This window comes from Oncorhynchus masou, chromosome 10, assembly GCF_036934945.1.
Source record: "Oncorhynchus masou masou isolate Uvic2021 chromosome 10, UVic_Omas_1.1, whole genome shotgun sequence".
Classification (NCBI taxonomy): domain Eukaryota; kingdom Metazoa; phylum Chordata; class Actinopteri; order Salmoniformes; family Salmonidae; genus Oncorhynchus; species Oncorhynchus masou.
In genome coordinates this window covers 8407287-8431539 of record NC_088221.1, presented here as the reverse complement: position 1 = coordinate 8431539, position 24253 = coordinate 8407287, and the positions used below count along the sequence as shown (strand labels likewise).

Below are 24253 nucleotides of genomic sequence, written 5' to 3'. Positions count from 1 at the left end.
CTGAGAGTGAGGAACTGGCTGTTTACAATGGGCACCTTTTCATCCAAGCTACCCAATACTGCCCCTGCAGCCATATGAAGTTAAGGGCAACAGACCATGCATACTGTATGTGTTAACCAATCAAAAGCAGTTACACCTGAAATATATGTCTGTGTCTATGTCACAGTCACATGCGATTGAAGGAGCCACAAGAAGTCAGAGTGAAATGCCTGAGTGGCACTCCTTGAGGAGTGACTGCTTCTACTTTTAGGGAAGTCAGCCATGTGAGAGTGCAAAGCACAGCTGAAAACATAGCTGAGAGGAACTAGTCAAATGGCACAGATAAAGAGAATACTGTAAATGGAGACAGAGGTGTTGAGGGACTATTCAACTATGAACAACCTGAACTACAGGAAGTGTGGACTGGTTATCCACCCAAATGCACCATGGCTAGGTGCATCTGTTATATTACCCACTTGAGAGACCTTCATTCGGGCTTATAGAAGAAAAAGGCCTAAATGCAACAAGCTACATTGACTGTAGATACCTCAAAGTTGAGCTCAAAGTTGAGCTCAATATTATTGAGTTCAGGAGCAGTTGATTGTCACAGGTATTGAATGGTGGGATTGTGTTGTCCTGTGCCCATGATGACATGTTTGTGGAGCGCATTTACAAAGATCCAACGCTCTTCAATAAACTAAAGCAAAAATGTGATACCTTCTTTTACACATATTAAATCTGATTAACATATTAAATTTGATTAAATAGCAGTGCACTCTTTCACTACACAGCATGTAGGATTATTTTTAAATAAGAATACAAATGGTTAGAAGGCTGGCTAGAGTTACATTAAAATGGCAGAAGCATGGTGTACACTCAATGGCGCTGCCCATGCTAAAATTGCCTTTTGGTCACTAGAGAACTCTATCATTCTCTATGGCTAGTACACACTAGCTATCTAGGTTGTAAACACATGCTACCTAGCTACTACACCCTATCTATCTAGTACAACTCTAGCTAACTAGCTAGTACACACCAACAAGGGGTTACGCCTAGATCACACCAACAGCTTGATTGCGCAAAATTGAACATAGCATTGTCTGGATATATGTGCAACAAAGGTTCAACATTCCCCTTCTGCTGCCATTTCTGTCAAGCCATCTACACATACAGTTTGATGCATACTATCGATAAATCCAATATATGTGTAACCGATGTGAAATGGCTGGCTAGTTAAGCTAATGCGTTTTCAATTGGTGACATCACTTGCTCGGAGACCTTGAAGTAGTTGTTTCCCTTGCTCTACAAGGGCAGTGGCTTCTGTGGAGTGATGGGTAATGATGCTTCGAGGGGGGCTGTTGTTGATGTGTGCAGAGGGTCCCTGGTACAAACGCAGGTGGGGTAGAGGGATGGAAGCTAAACTGTTACATTGATGCTGTTGACCTGGATCACTGGTTGCTGTGGAAAAGGGGGGTGAGTGTAACTGGTGTGAAATGGTTAGTGGGGTGTGTGCTAATAGTGTTTCAATCAGTGATGTCACTTGCTCTGAGACCTTGAAGTAGTTGTTTCCCTTGCTCTCCAAGGGCTGTGGCTTTTGTGGAGCGATGGGTACCAATGCTTCGAGTGTCACTGTTGTTGATGTGTGCAGAGGGTCCCTGGTTTGAGGAGCGGGACGGAAGCTAAACTGTTACATATAGAACGCACTGCAACTGCCTCTGCAACGCTGCAAGGCGAACACAGTGTTGCATTGAAATGAATGTACTTCTGGTATACCAAAATGGAATAAGTCTGTTGGTGTGATCGAGGCATTAGGCTGTAATGACAGACTACATTTGTGTAGAAAGTGTGTGCTTGCACGCTTGTAGCAGGTTTTGTACCACTCTTTTTTGGGGTAGTGGGTCAAAAGGTTTGAACCCCACTGGAATACATGATAGTGGAAACAAATGTTGGGTTGGATATATTAATGGTAGGCCACAATATTTTTTATATATGTTTTAGCACATACCCCCACAAGGTCTATGCACAGCCCTAGTGTGACATGTTGCCAAGGCATAGTTACCTAGATTAGACATTGCAGAAAAGAGAGGTCTCTTGAAATGGAAAACCAGTTTTACTACATTCTTTGTTAAGTGAAATCTGAGCGCTATGTTTTTAGGCAGGGGCTAGTTTTAATGACTGGCTGCAGGGGCATCCAGTACGTTTGTACGTTTTGAAACGTTCAATTTAACGGAAATGGTGGTGTACTGCTCGACCAGTTGAAATTTGGGGAGGGGTTGGGGAACGCTGTCAGCATGGCCACTGCCTTTTAAATACGTCACTCGTTGCTTCAAGACACACCCACCAAACACACATCAAAGTATTTCAATAACTCTTGGTAAAAACGTGTCATTCAGTACAAACTGTTCCGCAACGTAGCAAACTTTCAAGCGAACTGAACGTACCATAGGATGCCTCGAGGTATCAGGTTAGGAGAGGTTTTTGGGCGTAGCCACCTGTGCAGGTACAAATACGGAAGTTCCCAACTACTAGATTTGACTCAGATATCAGTCAACAGCCAATGCTACCAGATCAATAGATTTGATTTGACTTCAACAGTCAGGACATTGCAATGCAGCGTAACACATTTCTTTAGGAGCGCAAAAGGACTTCAGTAGGGCACATATGGCCGAACAGCTACCCGTACCGACTACTACACCCAGAGCTTCACCTACTGACAAAATGTATTCAGGCAATTCAAAAGGAACCGTCCAGGGAGGAGGATTCGGCGAGCGCACTGTCCCGGGAAGCACGGGGACGTTGAGCCCGAGCGTGGTCAACCAACTCTTGATGGAATTTCTGATGTACTTCGGGAGAGCGCTATTGGTCTTTTATCCTGTGTATTTGACAGGGTACCTCGGCCTCAGCGTCATCTGGATCCTCTTGTGTATGATGCTGATCATTTGGTGGAAGAAAAACCGCAAGTGGAAAGATATCCGAATTGGAACGGCTATGAACTTTCTGGATAACGAAACACAAGTGATCCACAACGAGTTGAAAACATTGAATATGGCAACTTGGGTATGTATTGGTATGCTGTTGATGTAGGCAGAGGTTGTTCCCCATATGTGGAAAGAAAGTTATGTTATGTGGTACTCTGGCTGACATAGGATGAAAAATATGCACACACACACGCACTCAGTTACACACAAAATTAAATTTGTCCTGCTGGATCAGTAGGCGTTTCTACACATTTTACATAATGAATGAACTCATCTAGGCTACAGCTGTTCATGTCCTTGGGAGTTCATGTCTGGGAGGTTTTGTTTGACTTAAAGCAAACACAATTAAAGCAAAACACTCTTAAGAATAGAGCCTACATAGGCCTATTTTTAAATGTGTGTATGAGCATACTAATTACCCACTAAGACCAGATGCTCAGCACTAGCCTACTTGTATGATTGTTATAGCAATATAGTGTTATGGTCAAACCTGTAGAAGAGTCATTTGTCATCATCTTCCAGCCACTTTCTGCCTCAATAATAGTAATACCTAACATTGTATACCATTGTTGGGAAATAACAAAGTAGTGGCAGTGGCTGTATTGTTTGTTGGGAGTGTAATATGCGGTGCAGAAGCTTTCACCCACGTATTCTTTCTTGCGTTTGAATCAAGCTGTGGTTTATTTCCAAATTGCAGTGAATGTTGGGCCTCTGTGTTTTGCCAAAGGCAGTCGTCAGTGCCACATTGACTACTGTGTCCCCAAATAACTGTAGGCTATAGAGCAGTGTTCTTAATCCATTCCTGTGGACACATTAATATTTAGAGACATCATGGGAATATTTTTGGTGATTTGAAGTGTTGATGTCATAGTTGTGTGATTATGTTGCAAGAGGTTTCATTCATCCATGCCTTACCACACCCATGCCTAATAGGAAACATTGACAAAGATAATAAAGTGCCACTGCTGAGGCAGTTGTACATTTAGAATAGTATTTTGTGAACATGTTGAGTAAAGTTGAAGCAGTAGTTACATTTACATTTACATTTAAGTCATTTAGCAGACGCTCTTATCCAGAGCGACTTACAAATTGGTGAATTCACCTTCTGACATCCAGTGGAACAGCCACTTTACAATAGTGCAGTTGTCATTGTTAAAACAATATAGTGGATATTTTGTATTTCGCAATGTTCCTGTTTTGTTTTTGGGGTTGTGACCTTCATCTCCTGCTCCCCACAAGGTTTGGGATTACAATCACTTGATTAGTCATCAGGTCCTGCCTAACCAGTATTTTTCCTTTCAATATCAAAACCCCACACCGTGGTAGATTAAGACGATGCAGTTCTATATTCAACCACTCTGACTGGTCCCAGATCTGTTTGTGCGGTCTTGCCAACTCATATTCTTTGTTTATCATTACAATAGCCATAAGAGTTGGCAATACGGTACAAACAGATCTGGTACCAGGCTAATCTGACACAAAAAAAGGCAATGGAAAGTAAAACATATATTAAAAAGGGAAGTTTACAGTGCCTTCAGAAAGTATTCACACCCCTTGATTTTTTCCACATTTTGTTATAGCCTGAAATAAAAATGGACTAAATAGATTTTTTTTATTCTGTTGACCTACAAACAATACCCCATAATGTCAAAGTGAAATGATGTATTTTAAAATGTATACAAATTAATTAAAAATGAAAAGCTGAAATGTTTTGAGTCAATAAGTATTCAACCCCTGCAAGTCTAAATAAGTTCAGGAGTAAAACATTGCTTAACAAATCACATAATAAGTTGCATGGACTTACTCTGTGTGTAATAATAGTGTTTAACATGATTTTTGAAAATTACTAACTCATCTCTGTACCCCAAACATACAATTATCTGTAAGGTCGATCACAGATTCAACCTCAAAGACCAATGAGGTTTTCCAATGCCTCGCAGGGGCACCTATTAGTAGATGGATAAAAATAAAGCAGAGATTGAATATCCCTTTGAGCATGGTGACATTATTACACTTTGGATGATGTATTGATACACCTAGTCAGTACAAAGCTACAGGCGCCCTTCTTAGGAAGGCTCCCTTCTCAATTGCCAGAGTGGAAGGAAGCTGCTCAGGGATTTGACCATGAGGCCAATGGTGACTAAATCAGAGTTTAATGGCTATGAGAGGAGAAGACTGAGGATGGAGCAAAATAACCTAATTGAAAGGGTGAAAAGAAGGGAGCCTGTGTAACGGATGTGAAACGGCTAGCTTAGTAAGTGGTGTGCGCTAAATAGCGTTTCAATCGGTGACGGCATTTGCTCTGAGACCTTGAAGTAGTAGTTCCCCTTGCTCTGCAAGGGCCGCGCTTTTGTGGAGCGATGGGTAACGACGCATCGAGGGTGACTGTTGTTGATGTGTGCAGAGTGTCCCTGGTTCGCGCCCGGGTATGGGCGAGGGGACGGTTTAAAATTATACAGAGTTTAAAGTGCCACTGCAGAATTTATTTTCCAAAACATCGTTAACGTCTGGGGAGTTTTTCAGGATAAAAAAGAAATGGAATGGAATGGAGCTAAGCACAAGCAAAATTCTAGAGGAAAACCTGGTTCAGCCTGCTTTCCACCAGACACTGGGAGATGGATTTTCCACCAGACACTGGGAGATGGATTTTCCACCAGACTCTGGGAGATGGATTTTCCACCAGACTCTGGGAGATGGATTTTCCACCAGACTCTGGGAGATGGATTTTCCACCAGACTCTGGGAGATGGATTTTCCACCAGACTCTGGGAGATGGATTTTCCACCAGACTCTGGGAGATGGATTTTCCACCAGACTCTGGGAGATGGATTTTCCACCAGACTCTGGGAGATGGATTTTCCACCAGACTCTGGGAGAGGGATTTTCCACCAGACTCTGGGAGAGGGATTTTCCACCAGACACTGGGAGAGGAATCTTCCACCAGACACTGGGAGAGGAATCTTCCACCAGACACTGGGAGAGGAATCTTCCACCAGACTCTGGGGAGAGGAATCTTCCACCAGACTCTGGGGAGAGGAATTTACCTTTTCAGCAGGACAAGAACCAAAAACACAAGGTCAAATCTACCCTGGAGTTCCTTACCAAGAAGACAGCGAATGTGGCTGAGTCTAAACACGTTCGCTGAGTTATAATCTGCTTGAAAATGGTTGTCTAGCAATGATCAACAACCAATTTTGACTGAGCTTGAAGAATTTTGAAAATATGGAAATATTGCTCAATCTATCGTGTGCAAACATTTCTAAAAACAAGTTTTCACTTTGTTTTTATAGGGTATTGTGTTTAGATGGGTAAGACAAAATATAATTAATGATTTTTGAATTCATGCTTTAGCACAACAACATTTAGAATAAGTCAAGGGGTATTAATACTTTCTGAAGGCACAGTGGGGCAAAAAAGTATTTAGTCAGCCACCAATTGTGCAAGTTTTCCCACTTAAAAAGATGAGAGTGGCCTGTAATTTTCGTCATAGGAACACTTCAACTATGACAGACAAGATAAGAAAAAAATCCAGAAAATTGCGTAGGATTTTTAATTTATTTGCAAATTATGGTGAAAAATAAGTATTTGGTCAATAACAAAAGTTTATCTCAATACCCTTTGTTGGCAATGACAGAGGTCAAACATTTTCTGTAAGTCTTCACAAGGTTTTCACACACTGTTGCTGGTATTTTGGCCCATTCCTCCATGCAGTTCTCCTCTAGAGCAGTGATGTTTTGGGGCTGTTGATGGGCAACACGGACTTTCAACTCCCTCCAAAGATTTTCTATGGGGTTGAGATCTGGAGACTGGCTAAGCCACTCCAGGACCTTGAAATGCTTCTTACGAAGCCACTCCTTCGTTGCCCGGGCGGTGTGTTTGGGATCATTGTCATGCTGAAAGACCCAGCCACGTTTCATCTTCAATGCCCTTGCTGATGGAAGGAGGTTTTCACTCAAAATCTCACGATACATTCGTTCATTCGTTCTTTCCTTTACACGGATCAGTCATTCTGGTCCCTTTTCAGAAAAACAGCTCCCCCATGCTTCAAGTTAGGTATGGTGTTCTTTGGATGCAACTCAGCATTCTTTGTCCTCCAAACACGACAAGTTGAGTTTTACCAAAAAGTTATATTTTGGTTTCATCTGACCATATGACATTCTCCCAATCTTCTTCTGGATCATCCAAATGCTCTCTAGCAAACTTCAGACGGGCTTGAACATGTACTGGCTTAAGCAGGGGGACAAGTCTGGCATTGCAGGATTTGAGTCCTTGGCGGCGTAGTGTGTTACTGATTGTAGGCTTTGTTACTTTGGTCCCAGCTCTCTGCAGGTCATTCACTAGGTCCCCCCGTGTGGTTCTGGGATTTTTGCTCACCGTTCTTGTGATAATTTTGACCCCCTCCATCTGGTGCGTGGAGCACCAGATCGAGGGAGATTATCAGTGGTCTTGTATGTCTTCCATTTCCTAATAATTGCTCCCACAGTTGATTTCTTCAAACCAAGCTGCTTACCTATTGCAGATTCAGTCTTCTCAGCCTGGTGCAGGTCTACAATTTTGTTTCTGGTGTCCTTTGACAGCTCTTTGGTCTTGGCCATAGTGGAGTTTGGAGTGTGACTGTTTGAGGTTGTGGACAGTTGTCTTTTATACTAATAACAAGTTCAAACAGGTGCCATTAATACAGGTAACGAGTGGAGGACAGAGGAACCTCTTAAAGAAGTTTACACTTCTGTGAGAGCCAGAAATCTTGCTTGTTTGTAGGTGACCAAGTACTTATTTTCCACCATAATTTGCAAATAAATTCATTAAATATCATACAATGTGATTTTCTGGATTTTTTTTCTCCTTTTGTCTGTCATAGTTGAAGTGTACCTATGATGAAAATTACAGGCCTCTCTCGTCTTTTTAAGTGGGAGAACTTGCACAATTGGTGGCTGACTAAATACTTTTTTGCCCCACTGTATATGTCAAATCAAATGTGCCTCTGAATGGTTTCTTTGTCTAATATGTCCATCTCCCTGCATACAATGTAGACCTATTCAAAGTTCAAAAGTAAGTCTTAAATGAGGATGGGTCATCTTCATTATCTGGACTCCTGCCAACTCACAGAATCACAAGGGTTTGTGTCAACCAAACTCTCTTGTAAAGTTGTGTCTTCTCTTCCCAAAGGTACACTTTCCCGAAGTTGAGAAGGTTGACTGGCTCAACAAGGTAAAATAATGTTTTTTCCATTCATGCTGGTCACTCTTTGTCTGTTGTGCTGTTGTCACCTCAGAGTGGTGGAGGGCCAATGGAGTTGGCCCGACGGCACAAACAGATCTGTTTAGTGTAGTCTTTGGGACGGTCTGGTAATGAACTGCTTTAAACATTGACATGTTGCCCACAAAGCTTCCAAACAACATTGTTTTCAATGACATATCACATACACAACTTCTCAATGTTATGCTCTACATTTGTTTATCCACACAATGATTTGGTTATGCTGATCACAACTAGTTCTTCTGTCATTCTTTGGTCATATGTCTGTCTCTATGTCTTTAGATTTTGCTGCAGGCGTGGCCTTTCTTTGGCATGTTCATGGAGAAGCTCCTCAAAGAGAAGATCCAGCCATCCATCAGATTGTCCAGCCCATACCTCAAAACATTCACCTTCACAAAAGTCCACTTTGGTCATACAGTGAGAGAGCTTTTGTTGTGTTAGCATATCAGGTTTCACCTCGTGGTTCTAGGTTTGTATGAGTTCTAATACCTGGGGCCTCATTTATCAACCGTGCTTAATTCCTCACAAAATGTTGGCGTACGTGGAGATCATAGGATTTGTATTCTCAACACATTTTTCTGATCAAAGCCACATGTAGCAAATAAGCTGTTAAATTTTTTTGTTAACCAAACTTGAAACTTTCTCATTGACCTCCATACAAAAACTCCTTGCTTGGTGAATACAAAACACTACCTGCTGGAGAAGACTGATTATGTGGCCTTTTGTCCCTCTCGTTTTGCCTCTTCCTCTCTGCAAAAAGCATTCAATTTTGGGATTGGGGTAAAATCCAAAAATTGTGCTATATATTCATTGGTTTTGTCATGGCTAATTTGTAAGTGTTAATTATTAATGCATTACAAGCTCAAACACTTAATCCGCAAAAATGACAAATGAATTACTGGGCGATAGGGATTTTTTAGAACCTAAGTGCGGGGCCCACCCTAATCTGATTGTGGAAGTGGGGTGGTAGATGCCTAGTCTCCCTTATGGCTCAAATCAGGTGCCTACATAGTATACACCATAGGCATACATAATTTACACACACACAGTACATACCCCACAGACATACATTATTCTCTCTCTCACACACACACACCCAGAGAGAGAAGTCTGCTCAGACAGATCGAGCTCAGAAAGGCCCAGCTCATGACCCTCCATCAGCAGCAGATTTTAATTTAGAATGGAAAATGAATGTGTTTATGCTACATGTTAGTGCATCGCATCGATTTGTTCTCTAATCAAACCGAATCACACCGAATTGTTTCAAACTAAAACGTATTGTTCCTGTATCGTATCAGAGGCTATTCATGTATCTTGATATGTATCGAATCATCTTGAAAGGGAATGATGCACATCCCTAATGAATGGTAAGATGTGTTGTGTAGTAGCGGGAATAAACCAATCAGGAGATAATTAGAATATGAAATAAACATATTAGGCCCCAGTTATGCAATCTCCTTGCTAACAGAAAATGCATATTTTTATCTTCTGTTTTTATTACCATTCATGTATTAAATGAATGTCAACAAACACCTCCATTTCCCCCAAAAAACTTCAAATTCCCATACTATGAAACATATTTTTGCTACTATTTAGCATACAAGTATGATTATTCAGACACAGCCAGCATATATTTTTTTTGGTGCCTCATTGGATAAATGTGGCACCTGGTGATATATATATATTCTCCTAATTTCAGCCCCTCCGAATCACTGGACTTAAAGTTTACACCCATGAAGTGGACAAGAGGCAGGTGGTTATGGACCTGCATATAAGGTAATAGTAGTAGTAGTCAAAATCGAATCAATAACACACAGTACAGCACAATAAAGACACACTAGGCCTACAATGGCTAGTAGTACTGTAGTTAGTAGTACAGCAGAAGTAGTAGTTTTATCGTCCCAGAAAATCCATAACAGTCCGTAGTCCGTTCTGACTCCCTGTAAACTATTAGGGCTTTGGATTTAGCTTGGTCCCAGATATGTTTGTGCTGTTGACAGTGCTTTTTGCTTCACAGTTACGATGGGGATGTGGACATCGACACAGAGGTGAAGCCGCCCATCACTGCTGGGGTCAAAAGTATTCGGGTAGGCATCCGAAGTTCTTGTGTGGCATCTAGCTTGGCTCCATGTCCTACTGGCATATGCAACCACCCTATGCTAGCCTAGGATGACTGTGGTTCAAAATTGAACATTGTTATCATGACAAACAGGTTACGTCACATTATTCCTCTCACATCAAGCCGTGTGTTCAATTTGCATTGTGTGTAATTAGCTTTTTTGGTTTGAAGATAAATTTCCCCTCTTGAGGAACTGTTTTAAAACTGGTCAGCCCTTTTCTAATCATGTCAGAATGTTTTATTTTTCAGCTTCAAGGCATGTTGCGTGTCATTCTGGAACCTCTGATTGGAAATGCCCCTTTGGTTGGAGGAGTCACTATGTTCTTCATTCGTCGGCCGGTGGGTTCTGAAAGATGGCTCTGTTTGTTATTTATACCTATGACACCCAGAGATATAAAAAATAAAATAAAAACTTTAGCTACCTTCGTTCACCCTCTTTATTATTGTTATTTAACTAAATGTTATATATTTTTGTTTTCAGGAGGACCAAGGCTAGTAGTATAGGCTATAACTTTTTAAACCCAACCATGTCACTGATGAGTATGGGACCTGTTGTGCCCCCGTCAGGACATCGGCATCCTTGTGGTAGGATGCTAAGAGTGATGAAATTTTTAATTTAAAGTTATCAAATTCAAAATGGTTTAATTTTCAGACCCTACAAATCAACTGGACAGGGTTGACCAACCTCCTAGACACTCCAGGTCTAAGGTAATATTTTTTTTTAATGTTTACATACAAGTACAAAATATATTTATCATTTTTTTCCTTGAAAAAGAGTTCTACAAATTCCGATTTTTTTAGGTCAGAATGTATCAGTTTCAAAATCACTATTTTAGATTGAAGTGACTTTTGCCGTTCAACCTTCACCTCCACAGTCACCTGTCTGAGCCAGCCATCATGGACATCATCGCTTCCCTTATGGTCCTGCCCAACCGCATGTGTATCCCCCTCATAGACCAGGTCAAAGTGGACCAGATGAGGTTCCCCCTGCCTCGTGTGAGTACAGTAAACTGATGCTCCACTGTGTTGAGACCTGTGTCAGTGCCAAAGGCCCAGTACAGTAGGTGTTCTGATCGGACAACACAGGAGGATGGATAGACACAATTTGAGTGTATGGCACATCTATGGCACAGTTCCAATGATTGGAAGTGGCTCCATTAAATTGTAATTTTCTATGAAATGTCAGAACAAGATTTGACACATCAAAAAATACTGTAGTTTAATGGGATCTTCAAATATTTATATATCTCTAAAAATCTGTTAATCAAATCTGGTTCCTGTGTTGCTGGCTAACTTGTGTTCATATTTTGTGGGTCTAAAAATATGCTAGTTCTGTTAAATTTGTATTTTAGTGGGTGTGTGCAGTAAGATCTTGCTGTGTTTTGTACTTTTTTTTAACTACAGTATTTTTTGATGTTTTAGGGAGTTGTGAGGGTACACTTGCTGGAGGCCCGGGATCTGATAGCGAAGGACACTTATATGATGGGAATGGTGAAGGGAAAGTCTGACCCCTACGCGGTGCTTAGGGTCGGCAATATCCACTTCCAAAGCAAGACCATCCAGGAGAACCTGCACCCACGCTGGAACGAAGTTTATGAGGTAGGGACTCCTGAAAATCCTCCTACTGTAAATGTAGTCACACACACTCACGATCGTGCAGTCAACCCATTCTCTCTCCCCTTTGTCTATACAAACTTTGTTTTTATTTATTACCATATAATATATATATTTGAATATATGATTTCTTACTCTGTTGTTTTTTATCCCCTTTTTTGTCAACTGCAGTTTGTGGTACACGAGGCCCCTGGGCAGGAGTTAGAGGTGGATGTATTTGACGAGGACACTGACAAGGATGACATCCTGGGAAAGTGAGGAAACCACTTACTATGTGCACGAGAATAGACACAACCTCCCCATTCTGATTTCTTACGCCCACTTGTCACTGACTGCTGACCCATGTCAAACATTCAGTAGTGCACAAGTAGGTTGTGGAATGTTCATATAGAAATATGTCATGTAGAACATATGCCTCTGACAATGTAGATTAAGGAATCATTCCGGCTCTATTCATGACGTTATCTGGAATATTTTCCACAACATTTGTGTGACAAAGCCTATTGAACATGGCCCTGGTTAGATACTTTGACCATTTGAGGGCTTATTTATCCATCGTAGGTTTCGCTTGGACTTTGGAGAAGTGAAGAAGGAAAAAGAGATGGATAAGGTGAGAAGGTCATATTGAATGTTTATGTTGTGGGATAGGCAACTCAGGTCCTGCAAGGCCAAATTACTTCTGGTTCTAATTAACTGAGGTGAATGAACCTACAGCAGCTAAGGTGATAATGGCTGGGGTCATTTTTGCTGTTCTCCAAATAGAATTTTAACATTTTTAATTGTGTAGAAATGCAGTAAATGAAATTTAACTTTCAAAAAATGTCCAGGGAGGACCTCACTAACTCAAACCCTGGTTATGGCCCTGCACACAACGGAACACATTTTTAAAATGTGGATACAAATAGAAATTATTGTTATTAGCTAAGGTAGTCTCCCGGTTTCAGTGTGTTTTCTACCTTTTGGTATCTAAAGAATGGAATGAGAAGACTCTCTTGCCAATCAGTGATATAAGTCAATACATCAACTATCAGGTAGAAAAGAAAACTAGCAGAACTTTTGGCCTTCCATGTCTGGAGTTTACTAGCCTTGTTTTGAGAGGTTCTGAGGGTGATAACATCTCGGTTCAGATGAATAAACTCTTCCCATTTCGTTGTCATAGTGGTTCCCCCTGGATGATGTGACGAGTGGAGAGGTTCATCTCAAACTGCAGTGGCTCTCTCTACAAACTGACCCGGGACTCCTAGTGGAGGTAAGCGCTCTTAAGCAGTTTATAACCACTCTTAAGCAGTTTATAAGCATTCTTAAGCAGTTGAGCTGACTCACCCAAACCGTGTTGTGGAAGCTCTGATATGTCTTTTCATATTGTACAGCCTGGGGCGCTAAAGGAAAACAACAAATGTGCTTATTAACCGTATACAACCTTTGACGAATATTGTGTATTTCTTTTATTTTTCCGTTACAGAAATCTGATGGCTGTGCTTGTGCTATGCTTGCTGTGTACCTAGACAATGCCTCAAATCTACCAGTAAGTACCTCTGTCAAGCCTGTACAGCCACGGAGACTCACATGTTAACTAGCACAAACAGTCTGCGATGTGAAAATAAGATGCGATAACCAAGTTTATTCGGTCATGAAAACATTAGTACACATTCGTTGAGCACTAACAGGACACTCTCCACTCAATCAGAATGCCCCAGGTGCCTTAGCACATGCATATAACAAAGAGTTAGCAATTTTGCATATACAACATGTGATAGGCCGATGACAATCAAATATAAATGTTACAATGTAATCCCCTTATTGAAGATTATCATCACCAGTACCATCATTCGTAACTCATCATAATTGACCCTTCGCAAAGATCTGCCTCAGAATTTTGGGCAACCATTCACAGCGCTCCAATGGATAACAACTGTCGTCGAGTCCTCGGACAAGCTCACATTTAAATCGCATGAAAGCCAGTAAAGGCTATGGCAAATACTGAGAATTTTCTTCAAAAAATACATGTTCAATTATTTAGCCATTTAAACAGTGCAACAGGTGTATTTGCTACTGTGATTCCTGAAATGCAGAGCTTGTTGATGGAGTATTTTTCTAATCTGAAATTAAACCTTTGTTACATTGTTTGCTAGCTCAGCTGGTTATTAACTAGCTCTCAATTTCTCAAAATGAATGTTAGCTCCCTAAGTTAGCAATGTTATAAATACAACTCCCATCTGCTGTCGGCATTAGGATACGATTTGAGCGCACTAGTTATCTCTAAAAGTTGTTATAGCTTTGACTGCATGCTGACAGTGAATTCAGAGCCATTCAGTGGCTAGCTACACTACAAACAGAGCTACACTACAAACAGAACATTACCAGATTCCTGTGAAGCAATTGTAATGACAGTCAACAACATACCCCCTGCTAATCAGGAAATTATTGGGTGTCTGTTTTAATTTCATTAAATATGAGAAACACAGTTTGAAATCATTGTGAGGGGATTTCGCCAGTGATGGAATAGGTAATTAGGCTTCCCTGGAAAATGTGACCCATTTCAGGAAGCTAGGTGTATGTCACGCTCTTTTTATTTGTATATTTTTTTTATATATACAGTGGGGCAAAAAAGTATTTAGTCAGCCACCAATTGTGCAAGTTCTCCCACTTAAAAAGATGAGAGGCCTGTAATTTTCATCATAGGTACACTTCAACTATGACAGAAAAAATGAGGAAAAAATGCAGAAAATCACATTGTAGGATTTTTAATGAATTTATTTTGCAAAGTATGGTGGAAAATAAGTATTTGGTCAATAACAAAAGTTTATCTTAATACTTTGTTATATACCCTTTGTTGGCAATGACAGAGGTCAAACATTTTCTGTAAGTCTTCACAAGGTTTTCACACACTGTTGCTGGTATTTTGGCCCATTCCTCCATGCAGTTCTCCTCTAGAGCAGTGATGTTTTGGGGCTGTTGATGGGCAACACGGACTTTCAACTCCCTCCAAAGATTTTCTATGGGGTTGAGATCTGGAGACTGGCTAGGCCTCTCCAGGACCTTGAAATGCTTCTTACGAAGCCACTCCTTCGTTGCCCGGGCAGTGTGTTTGGGATCATTGTCATGCTGAAAGACCCAGCCAAGTTTCATCTTCAATGCCCTTGCTGATGGAAGGAGGTTTTCACTCAAAATCTCACGATACATGGCCCCATTCACTCTTTCCTTTACACGAATCAGTTGTCCTGGTCCCTTTGCAGAAAAAATACCCCAAAGCATGATGTTTCCACCCCCATGCTTCACAGTAGGTATGGTGTTCTTTGGATGCAACTCAGCATTTTTTGTCCTCCAAACACGACGAGTTGAGTTTTACCAAAAAGTTATATTTTGGATTCATCTGACCATATGACATTCTCCCAATCTTCTTCTGGATCATCCACATGCTCTCTAGCAAACTTCAGACGGGCCTGGACATGTACTGGCTTAAGCAGGGGGACACGTCTGGCACTGCAGGATTTGAGTCCCTGGCGGCGTAGTGTGTTACTGATGGTGTCCTTTGACAGCTCTTTGGTCTTGGCCATAGTGGAGTTTGGAGTGTGACTGTTTTGAGGTAGGAGCCTCTTAAAGAAGAAGTTACAGGTCTGTAAGAGCCAGAAATCTTGCTTGTTTGTAGGTGACCAAATACTTATTTTGCACCGTAATTTGCAAATAAATTCATTAAAAATCCTACAATGTGATTTTCTGGATTTTTTTCTTCTTCTCATTTTGTCTGTCATAGTTAAAGTGTACCTATGATGAAAATTACAGGCCTCATCTTTTTAAGTGGGATAATTTGCACAGTTGGTGGCTGACTAAATGCTTTTTTGCCCCACTGTAACTACACACGATGTCTTACTTAGTTAAATTGGTTCCAGTCTGCCATGAAACGTTCATCCATTTTTCAGAAATTATACATTTCTAATTTTGTCGGAAAGTCATTTTCATTCCAAGTCAAGCTATCAAACATTAGCTTGCTGGCTCGCTAGCTAACGTGTATGATCTGTGTAGAAATAATATTACTATCTCAGAAACTCATTTGCATTGCCTAATGTTAGCTAGCTAGCAAACGTTGAACCTAGTTGGTTACCTTTAGCTACCTGCAGATTCATACTACAGCATTTCATGCATGGTGGCTAACTATGACAATCAGTTTGTACTGTTTGGGGGTGATTTTACAGCCATCTATTGTATTTCATGAACATGTGTACATGTCTAGACAATAGTGACCCATCTACTTAGTTTGATGTGTCTGGGGGTTATAGCATTTCTTTCACATGACCCATCAATTTAGACAAGTGTCTCGGGAAGCGTCATCTAATAATTATAAAAACATTTGTCTGTACCCTTCCTATTTGTGATATTGTTACTATGCAAATTTTCAAGTTACCATTCCACTGTACTGTTTATAGCTGTATCATGTGCTTGTGACAAATACATTTTGATTGTATTTGATATAGTGTGTGTTTACCAGAGACTGTAACGTGAAGAACAACATGACCTGCACCAAAGTCAGATTAGGATATAGGCCAAGAACTAGATAAAGTGTATTTTTACCTGGCGGTTTCCTTATTGTAGGTTACTTATTTCATTATTTTTAGTTTTGAAATCTTTGGTTGTTCACTACTCTACACTACTCTGTTTAGCACATGGCCTCACATGTGAATCCTTAAAGAGATGGGTGGGACTAAGGCTTAAGAGGGTGTGAAAGATGCCGAATTGGTGTAGACAAAGACGAGCTTTCCAGTAGGTGTACCAAAACATTCACGGGCCATTTTCTAAAAAGTGGAGTTTATCAACTTTCAAAGCAGAATTACTTTCCCATTGTTTGTCAACTGCAGTGTATGATATCCCATTTTGTAGCTCTGTGTCTTTACCTTTATCAACAACAAAAAACCATACACCATTTCAAATTTTGCCACATAAGACCCAATCAGGGTGGTCGGTCATATTTTGCAGATGTTGTCCGAGGTTGCAACAGTACAAAGAGGGGCGTGGCTTAGAGAAAGGTCAATTGTGCTCAAGTTTTCTGTCATAAAACGTGGCCTTCTGCATTGAACATTTTAGAACTCTATTTTATCAAACCTAACGCAATGGTTAATATTAGCGCTGGCTGGGTCTGGGGGTGTGTCAGAAATATTGTTGCTATTTTCACTGCAGTAATTGAGTTTATTAAATAGCATCGGCTACAGTTACATGTAATAGCAACATAACAAAAACAATGTTTTCTCAAGATGTTTGGAGTGTTGACAGTCAACATTGTTGTAATTGGCTTCAACGACTATAGGCCTTTACGCATCGCACTTCTCCTCAAATAAAAAATACTAGGCTCCCGTAATATGTTCTCAATATGATGTAGCCTAGGCCTACCGTTGATATGGTGTTATAGCACTGAATAATTTGAATACAAGAGGCGCTCTTTGGAAATCAGGATGGATATAAACCGACTGGAGTAGTCTAAGCGCTGCAGGTAGACCTATGTGAATTGTGAATAATGTAAAAGCATGATGGCAAAAGCCTCATGAGTAGACCATTTAGAAACCTTTTATGGATAGCCTACTTGGCTAATGCATGGCTAGGATAAGAAAGACACCAGATTAATTGCTGTTGAACCTTCTTTCATTATAGTAGGGTAGTGGTAGCGTGTAAGGGCTTTTTTTCTTTATCAAATGAAATGGAAAACAAGCAATTATTACAGGAAAATAACTTAAATGTTTCTAAATACCAGTGTCACCAGATCATGTCATCTCTCTTTCCATGATGGGCATATAACCTACATGGAGGGTTTTTTACGCACATCCAAAATAAGAACAGGAACTGGCTCAAATAATGTACAGTAGCCTACATAGATAAGGGGATACTCACAAACTTGATCTTTTAATAAAGATTTGATGATTTTAAGATGTATTTCAAAGCGGTCTCACGAGCCAAAGGACACACCTCAGATATTACCACTTCTCCCACCTCTGCACAGGGGTGCTCATGTACAAAGTAAATTACTAATCCTGGCTCGAGGATTTGAAAATGGAACTGTGCTGGCTTTAACAGGTCAAAATTGCAAAGAATGTGCATTTGACAACTGCTTAATGCCAGCTGAAAATAGAGCCCTTAAATGTGTTATTTTGATACATGCACTACATTTATTTGTTTTGCTCTATACATGCTCTTCATTCTACTTCATTGCAGGCATATGCCAGTATTTGTTTTTCTATTGGAAATATATATTGTATACTATTAATATCCATTTATTTGCCTACCACAGAAAGACCACAGTGAGTTCAGCCACTTTAAAAAGGATGGGAAGCACGCCAAAGATGCCAGGGTAAGATTGACCACATGCATGGGTTGTATTTGGTAGGGCACATAAAGGACAACATTTTGAATCATTTTGCAATGGAAACGAAAATGTTTAGTTTCTTATTGGACATGTCCAGGTAGTTCCTCCCTGTTTCAGTCTGTTTTCCATTTGGTGCCTAATGAATATGACTTAGGCAGAGTTGAATGGCCTGCTACTGGTACTCCAGGGTTGTGTTCACTAGAAACCAAATGGAAGCCAACAGCAGCAAACAGAACAAAACAGGGAGGGACCTACATGAATTTGTCCAACAAACTCTTTTCTGTTTGGAGTAAATGGTTTCCGTTGTGCACAGTACCTGGTACAGCACTAGTGTTTCCTGTTTTTCTGGAGAAGGCAGGTCATGAGGGTGTGACCTGTTGTATTCATTCCCATACCTGCTTTGTCTGCCCTGTCTTGATCTGTTTTTGATTCTGCTTCCCCTCCTCTGCTCCCCCTCCTGGTCACTCTGTGACACTGCTGTGATAATCTTCAGTTTCGCTGATGTCACTCTTCGGGGAAAGTGTTAAACACTGTCATGGAAAATGCCTTTTGCATAAGTAAGGTCCCTTTCTGGACCGTAGGCAGCGAGTTCTGTCTTTGACCTGTGGTAATGCAGAACTTTTTCTGAAGGTTGATTAGTCAGAGGACAATCTCCACTGTCTGTATGTTGTGATGATTAGTCTAGAGCTGCTCTCTCTCTAAAGCATGAAACCATTAACAAGCTGCCAGGTGTAGCACAGTTTCTATTATTGAATCTATGTTTGTGCATTTGTGTCCTTTTATACAGTATAGTGTAGATCCCCGTGTTAAAGAAGTATTGACATTTCCCTCTCTGAAGTCTGCTAACACTATAGGCTCCCCTCTCTAGGTCATATAGTGTACTAGCAGCTAGTGTGTGTGTGTATATACACAGAGAGCACCTTTTCTCTTATGAGCTGATGCATTCCTCTGTTTGCTCACGTGAGCCTAGCTCATATTATTCTCATGTGAGTGGAATGCAGACTCAAGGCAACCTATATGGGAGCTGCCTGCAGGTAAACTAGAATATTCTAGAGCGCTCCGCCACTCATAAACCAGACATGTCAGACCTGGCTGAAGCTTGTTTACCTTTTGTGAAATCTCTTGTTTTTCTGCTGAGTGTTCCTGACATTGAAATCTCTGATTTGGAGTTGGACAAGTACAGGTTCTAAGTAATGAAGTGAATGTTATGCAGGTCAATTAAAAAATACAGTGAGCTCAAAGTATTGGGACAGTGTTTTGGCTCTGTACTCCAGGACTTTGGATTTGAAATGATACAATGACTGAGGTTAAAGTGCAGACTGTCAGGTTTAAAAAAAATAAAAAATTACAGCACTTTTTATACATAGTCCCCTCCATTTTAGGGGAACAAAAGTATTGGGACAATTTCACTTATACTGTAGAGTATAAAAGTAGTCAAAAGTTATTATTTTGTGTCCAATAGAATGGTAAATAATATATTGTGTTATTTTGGAGTCACTTTTATTGTAAATAAGAATATAATATGTTTCTAAACACTTCTACATTCATGTGGATGCTAGCATGATTACGGATAATCCTGAATGAATCGTGAATAATGATTCATAACCCCCCCAAAAATGCTAACAGCCCCTGTTAATATAATGTTGAGAGGATAGCATGTCTTGGGGGTATGATATTTGTGCGTCTAACTTTGTCACTCATAATTTATTCATGATTAATTTAGGATTATCTGTAATCATGGTAGCATCCACATTAATTTAGAAGTGTTTAGAACACAGGAGGTTGGTAGCACCTTAATTGGGGAGGACGGGCCCGTTGTAATGGCTGGAGCGGAATCAGTGGAATGGTATCAAATACGTCAAACACATGGTTTCCGTGGTTTCCATGTGTTTGATGCCATTCCATTTGCTCTGTTCCAGCCATTATTATGAGCTGTCCTCCACTGGTTTAGAAATATATTATAATTTACAATTAAACTGATACAATTTCATTATTTACCATTCAATTCTATTGGGCACAAAATAATCTGAAACACAACCAAAATTTACAGCAAATGCACTTTAACCTCCATTGTATCATTTCGATTCCAACGTGCTAGAGTACAGAGCCATACCAATAAATACTTTTGGAGCTCACTGTACACACACACTGACACACTCATATCTGAGCCTCTTTTATATCAATGTTAATGTTCTTTTAATCTATAGTTCACAAGGAGACCCAACAATCCAAACTCTTATGTGGAGTTCTCCATTGATGAACAGAATCTGAAAAGCAAGGTATGTTAATACTGAATGCTGCTGCATTGTAGAGATAGTCATGCCAGGTGGATGTGACTTCTATGAATTAAATATAGTATATCCCCACTGATACGTTTTTTTGTCCATTGCATCATTCAACTGACTGTATCTGCCGTTAACCATTCTATATACAGGTAACTGCCAAAATAATGCAAATACTTTAGTAAATGAGGGATCCAAAGTATATATCGAAAAAAGTTGCTTCCACACAGGTGTGGTTCCTGAGTTGATTAAGCAGTTGACATCCCATCATGCTTAGGGTCATGTATAAAAATGCTTGGCTACCATGCCTATAGGATGACAATCCACATGCCATGAGTGGTATCTGAATGGTTTCAAGAGCATGAAAACTATGTAAACCATATGTCATTGGCTGGCTCAGTCACCAGATCTCAACCTAATTGAGCACTTATGGGAGATTCTGGAGCGGTGCCTGAGACAGCGTTTACTACCACCATCAACACAATTATGGAATTTCTCGAGGAAGAATGGTGTTGCATCCCTCCAATAGAGTTCCAGACACTTGTAGATTATATGCCAAGGTGCATTGAAGCAGTTCTTGCTCATGGTGGTCCAACACCCTATTAAGACAATTTATGTTAGTGCTTTATTTATTTTGGCAGTTACTTGTATCTTACAGGTAGGGCCCCTAAAATCCCCGAAATCCTGATTTGAAGGATTTTCTGCTTCTCCTAGAATTTCCTGCTTCTCCTATCCTGAACTCCAGGAATCTTCAGACCTGGGTTTTCTGGGAAAACATGGATTTTTTTTTTTTAAACTTCCTGGAATTTTGTAACAGGTGTTTTTCTTAGATTTTTTTTTTCCTCAATTGGGTAAAAAAATCTGTTCTCTCCTCCGTGACCCGGAAACCAATAAGTGGTCACCATATGTAGGAGTTTCAATTCTTTAATAGGTGAAATGAGGAGTTTCCTCTTCTCCTTGTTTGCCCCCTCCGGCAAAGGATGTTAAAGGTGTGTCCTACCACGGAAGAGTTTTGAAATCAGCCACAACCCTTTGAAACGGCTGTTTTCTCAGAGGAGAAAACTTTGCACATCTTAAAAAAGTAATACATTACTTATCCTTTTATCTGTGAAATGTATAGTGCAGCTACTTACATTTATTTTTACCACTTCACACATGTATACTGAGTGTACAAAACATTAGGAACACCATCCTAATATTGAGTTGCACTCCCTTTTGTCCTCAGAACAGGTTTTGAAATCGTTCCACTGGGTTGCTGGCCCATGTTTACTCCAATGCTTCAGTTGTATCAAGTTGACTGGATGGAACATTCTTGATACACACAGGAAATTGTTGAGCGTGAAAAACCCAGCATCGTTGCAGTACTTGACACTCAAACTGGTGTGCCTGGAACCTACTACCATACCCCGTTCAAATGGCATTTAAATATTTTGTCTTGCCATTCACCCTCTGAATGGCACAATCCTTCTTTAGCCTGTCTCCTCCCCTTCATCTACACTTATTTAGGTGGATTTAACAGGTGACCTCAATTAGGGATCATAGACGGACCAGATGAATCCAGCTGAAAGCTGTGTCATGGAAATAACAGGTGTCACGGAAAGGACAGGTTTTGTACGCTGTGTATTTTGGGATTCCACTCCTGTAAACGTAATTTGCCTGATACACTAGAGAAGAGACAAAGTAATTTCTTACAAGCGCATTTGTTTCCACATTTCCTCGCTTCCCTCTGATGTTTTCAAAAAGAGGCACGGAGAGGACGAGGAGGAGGACATGAGGAGTCGAGGAAATCCAATTGAGAAAAGGGCTCCATTGTGCCCCATCTTTATTGTCATTCCCCTCTCCTTCCTATAGGTGGTGTTTGCATCCAAAGACCCTGTGTGGGAGGAGTGCTTTACCTTCTTTGTGCACAGCATAACAAACCAGCGACTGAATATTCAGGTATACGACCCTCATGATAAAGTAAGGAAGAAACCTTCACACTGGTAGTAGTCAGTGCACACACAGACCTGATCATGTCATATAATGGGCAAATAGTCTGTAGTCTTTTTTAAAATTTAATTTTCTGTTTTTATGATTTCAGGTCTACTCTATTTTTCTACTACTACTATTCTTTTTGTTTTTTTTACTACATTTCTCTGTTGTACTACTGTAGACATCAGACCTGGGATAACTATATAATCAAATATGCTTTGTGAATAGTAACATCTTTTTTTTAAAGAAGTTTACTACCATTTAGAGTTGACTACAAATATCTGAATACAGATCGCACAAAGTGACTACTTTTCGGAAACATTTGGATTTTCCACCTTCAACTAAGATTAGTTAAACTAGTAGATTATCAAACCAACCAATGAGATTTACTCCTCGAACTACACACACGTACAGATAACGTGTCTTGTTTCAAACAAATGTACCAATTTTAAAGGGATAGTTTACTCTCAATAAAAATTAACATTATTTTCCACCTGTACCTTGGCTGTTGTCGATTTTCAACAAGGCAAGTTTGGATATTTCCTTACTTGGATACTTAAAATTCATATTTTGTTTGCAAGTGACTTATGCCTCTTTGATTAACAATGTAATAACTTGAGTAACATTTTATTAACATTGTTATATAAGTTGTGTATTTTAATTCCATAGCAATGGAGATGAGCTTTTTAAAAATGTTATTAAAAGAGGAATAGTAACTCAAATCAAATGTATTTATATAGCCCTTCGTACATCAGCTGATATCTCAAAGTGCTGTACAGAAACCCAGCCTAAAACCCCAAACAGCAAGCAATGCAGGTGTTGAAGCACGTTGGCTAGGAAAAACTCCCTAGAAAGGCCAAAACCAAGGAAGAAACCTAGAGGAACCAGGCTATGAGGGTTGGCCAGTCCTCTTCTGGCTGTGCCAGGTGGAGATTATAACAGAACATGGCCAAGATGTTCATAAATGACCAGCATGGTCAAATAATAGGTCTGGGACAGGTAGCACGTCCAGTGAACAGGTCAGGATTCCAAAGCCGTAGGCAGAACAGTTGAAACTGGAGCAGCAGCATCGCCAGGTGGACTGGGGACAGCAAGGACTCATCATGCCAGGTAGTCCTGAGGCATGGTCCTAGGGCTCAGGTCCTCCGAGAGAGCGAAAGAAAGAGAGAATTAGAGAGAGCATACTTCAATTCACACAGGACACCGGATAAGACAGGAGAAGTACTCCAGGTATAAGAAACTGACCCTAGCCCCCGACACAAACTACTGCAGCATAAATACTGGAGGCTGAGACAGGAGGGGTCAGGAGACACTGTGGCCCCATCCAATGATACCCCCGGACAGGGCCAAACAGGAAGGATATAACCCCACCCACTTCGTCAAAGCACAGCCCCCACACCATTAGAGGGATATCTTCAACCACCAACTTACCATCCTGGGACAAGGCCGAGTATAGCCCACAAAGATCTCCGCCACGGCACAACCCAAGGGGGGGCGCCAACCCAGACAGGAATATCACATCAGTGACTCACCCCTCCAAGGGACACCCCTCCGAGGGACTGCATGAAAGAGCACCAGTAATCCAGTGACTAAGCCCCTGTAATAAGGCTGAGAATGCCCGTGGAAAGAGGGGAACTGGCCAGGCAGAGACAGCAAGGGCGGTTCGATGCTACAGAGCCTTTCCGTTCACCTTCACATTCCTGAGC

The 24253-nt window shown here is 40.6% G+C and overlaps 1 protein-coding gene across 4 annotated transcripts in view; it reads left to right on the top strand.

Moving 5' to 3' along the window:
* Nucleotides 1–2364: 2364 nt before the first annotated feature.
* Nucleotides 2365–24253, top strand: part of esyt3 (extended synaptotagmin-like protein 3) — a 35821-nt gene continuing 13932 nt past the window's right edge. The window contains exons 1-16 of one of the 4 annotated variants that reach the window (XR_010456667.1): nucleotides 2365–3036; nucleotides 8123–8164; nucleotides 8495–8629; nucleotides 9912–9988; nucleotides 10230–10299; nucleotides 10581–10670; nucleotides 10984–11039; nucleotides 11207–11327; nucleotides 11754–11930; nucleotides 12117–12199; nucleotides 12507–12555; nucleotides 13105–13194; nucleotides 13408–13470; nucleotides 18220–18279; nucleotides 20502–20573; nucleotides 22428–22535. Coding sequence is in view for 3 of the 4 variants with exons in the window: in XM_064975745.1 (XP_064831817.1) it covers nucleotides 2641–3036; nucleotides 8123–8164; nucleotides 8495–8629; nucleotides 9912–9988; nucleotides 10230–10299; nucleotides 10581–10670; nucleotides 10984–11039; nucleotides 11207–11327; nucleotides 11754–11930; nucleotides 12117–12199; nucleotides 12507–12555; nucleotides 13105–13194; nucleotides 13408–13470; nucleotides 18220–18279; nucleotides 20502–20573; nucleotides 22428–22535 (1689 nt within the window). In the remaining variant the exon portion in view is untranslated. The remainder of the gene's footprint in view (nucleotides 3037–8122; nucleotides 8165–8494; nucleotides 8630–9911; nucleotides 9989–10229; nucleotides 10300–10580; nucleotides 10671–10983; nucleotides 11040–11206; nucleotides 11328–11753; nucleotides 11931–12116; nucleotides 12200–12506; nucleotides 12556–13104; nucleotides 13195–13407; nucleotides 13471–18219; nucleotides 18280–20501; nucleotides 20574–22427; nucleotides 22536–24253) is intronic. The other 3 variants (XM_064975746.1, XM_064975745.1, XM_064975747.1) reach the window with 3 other exon arrangements.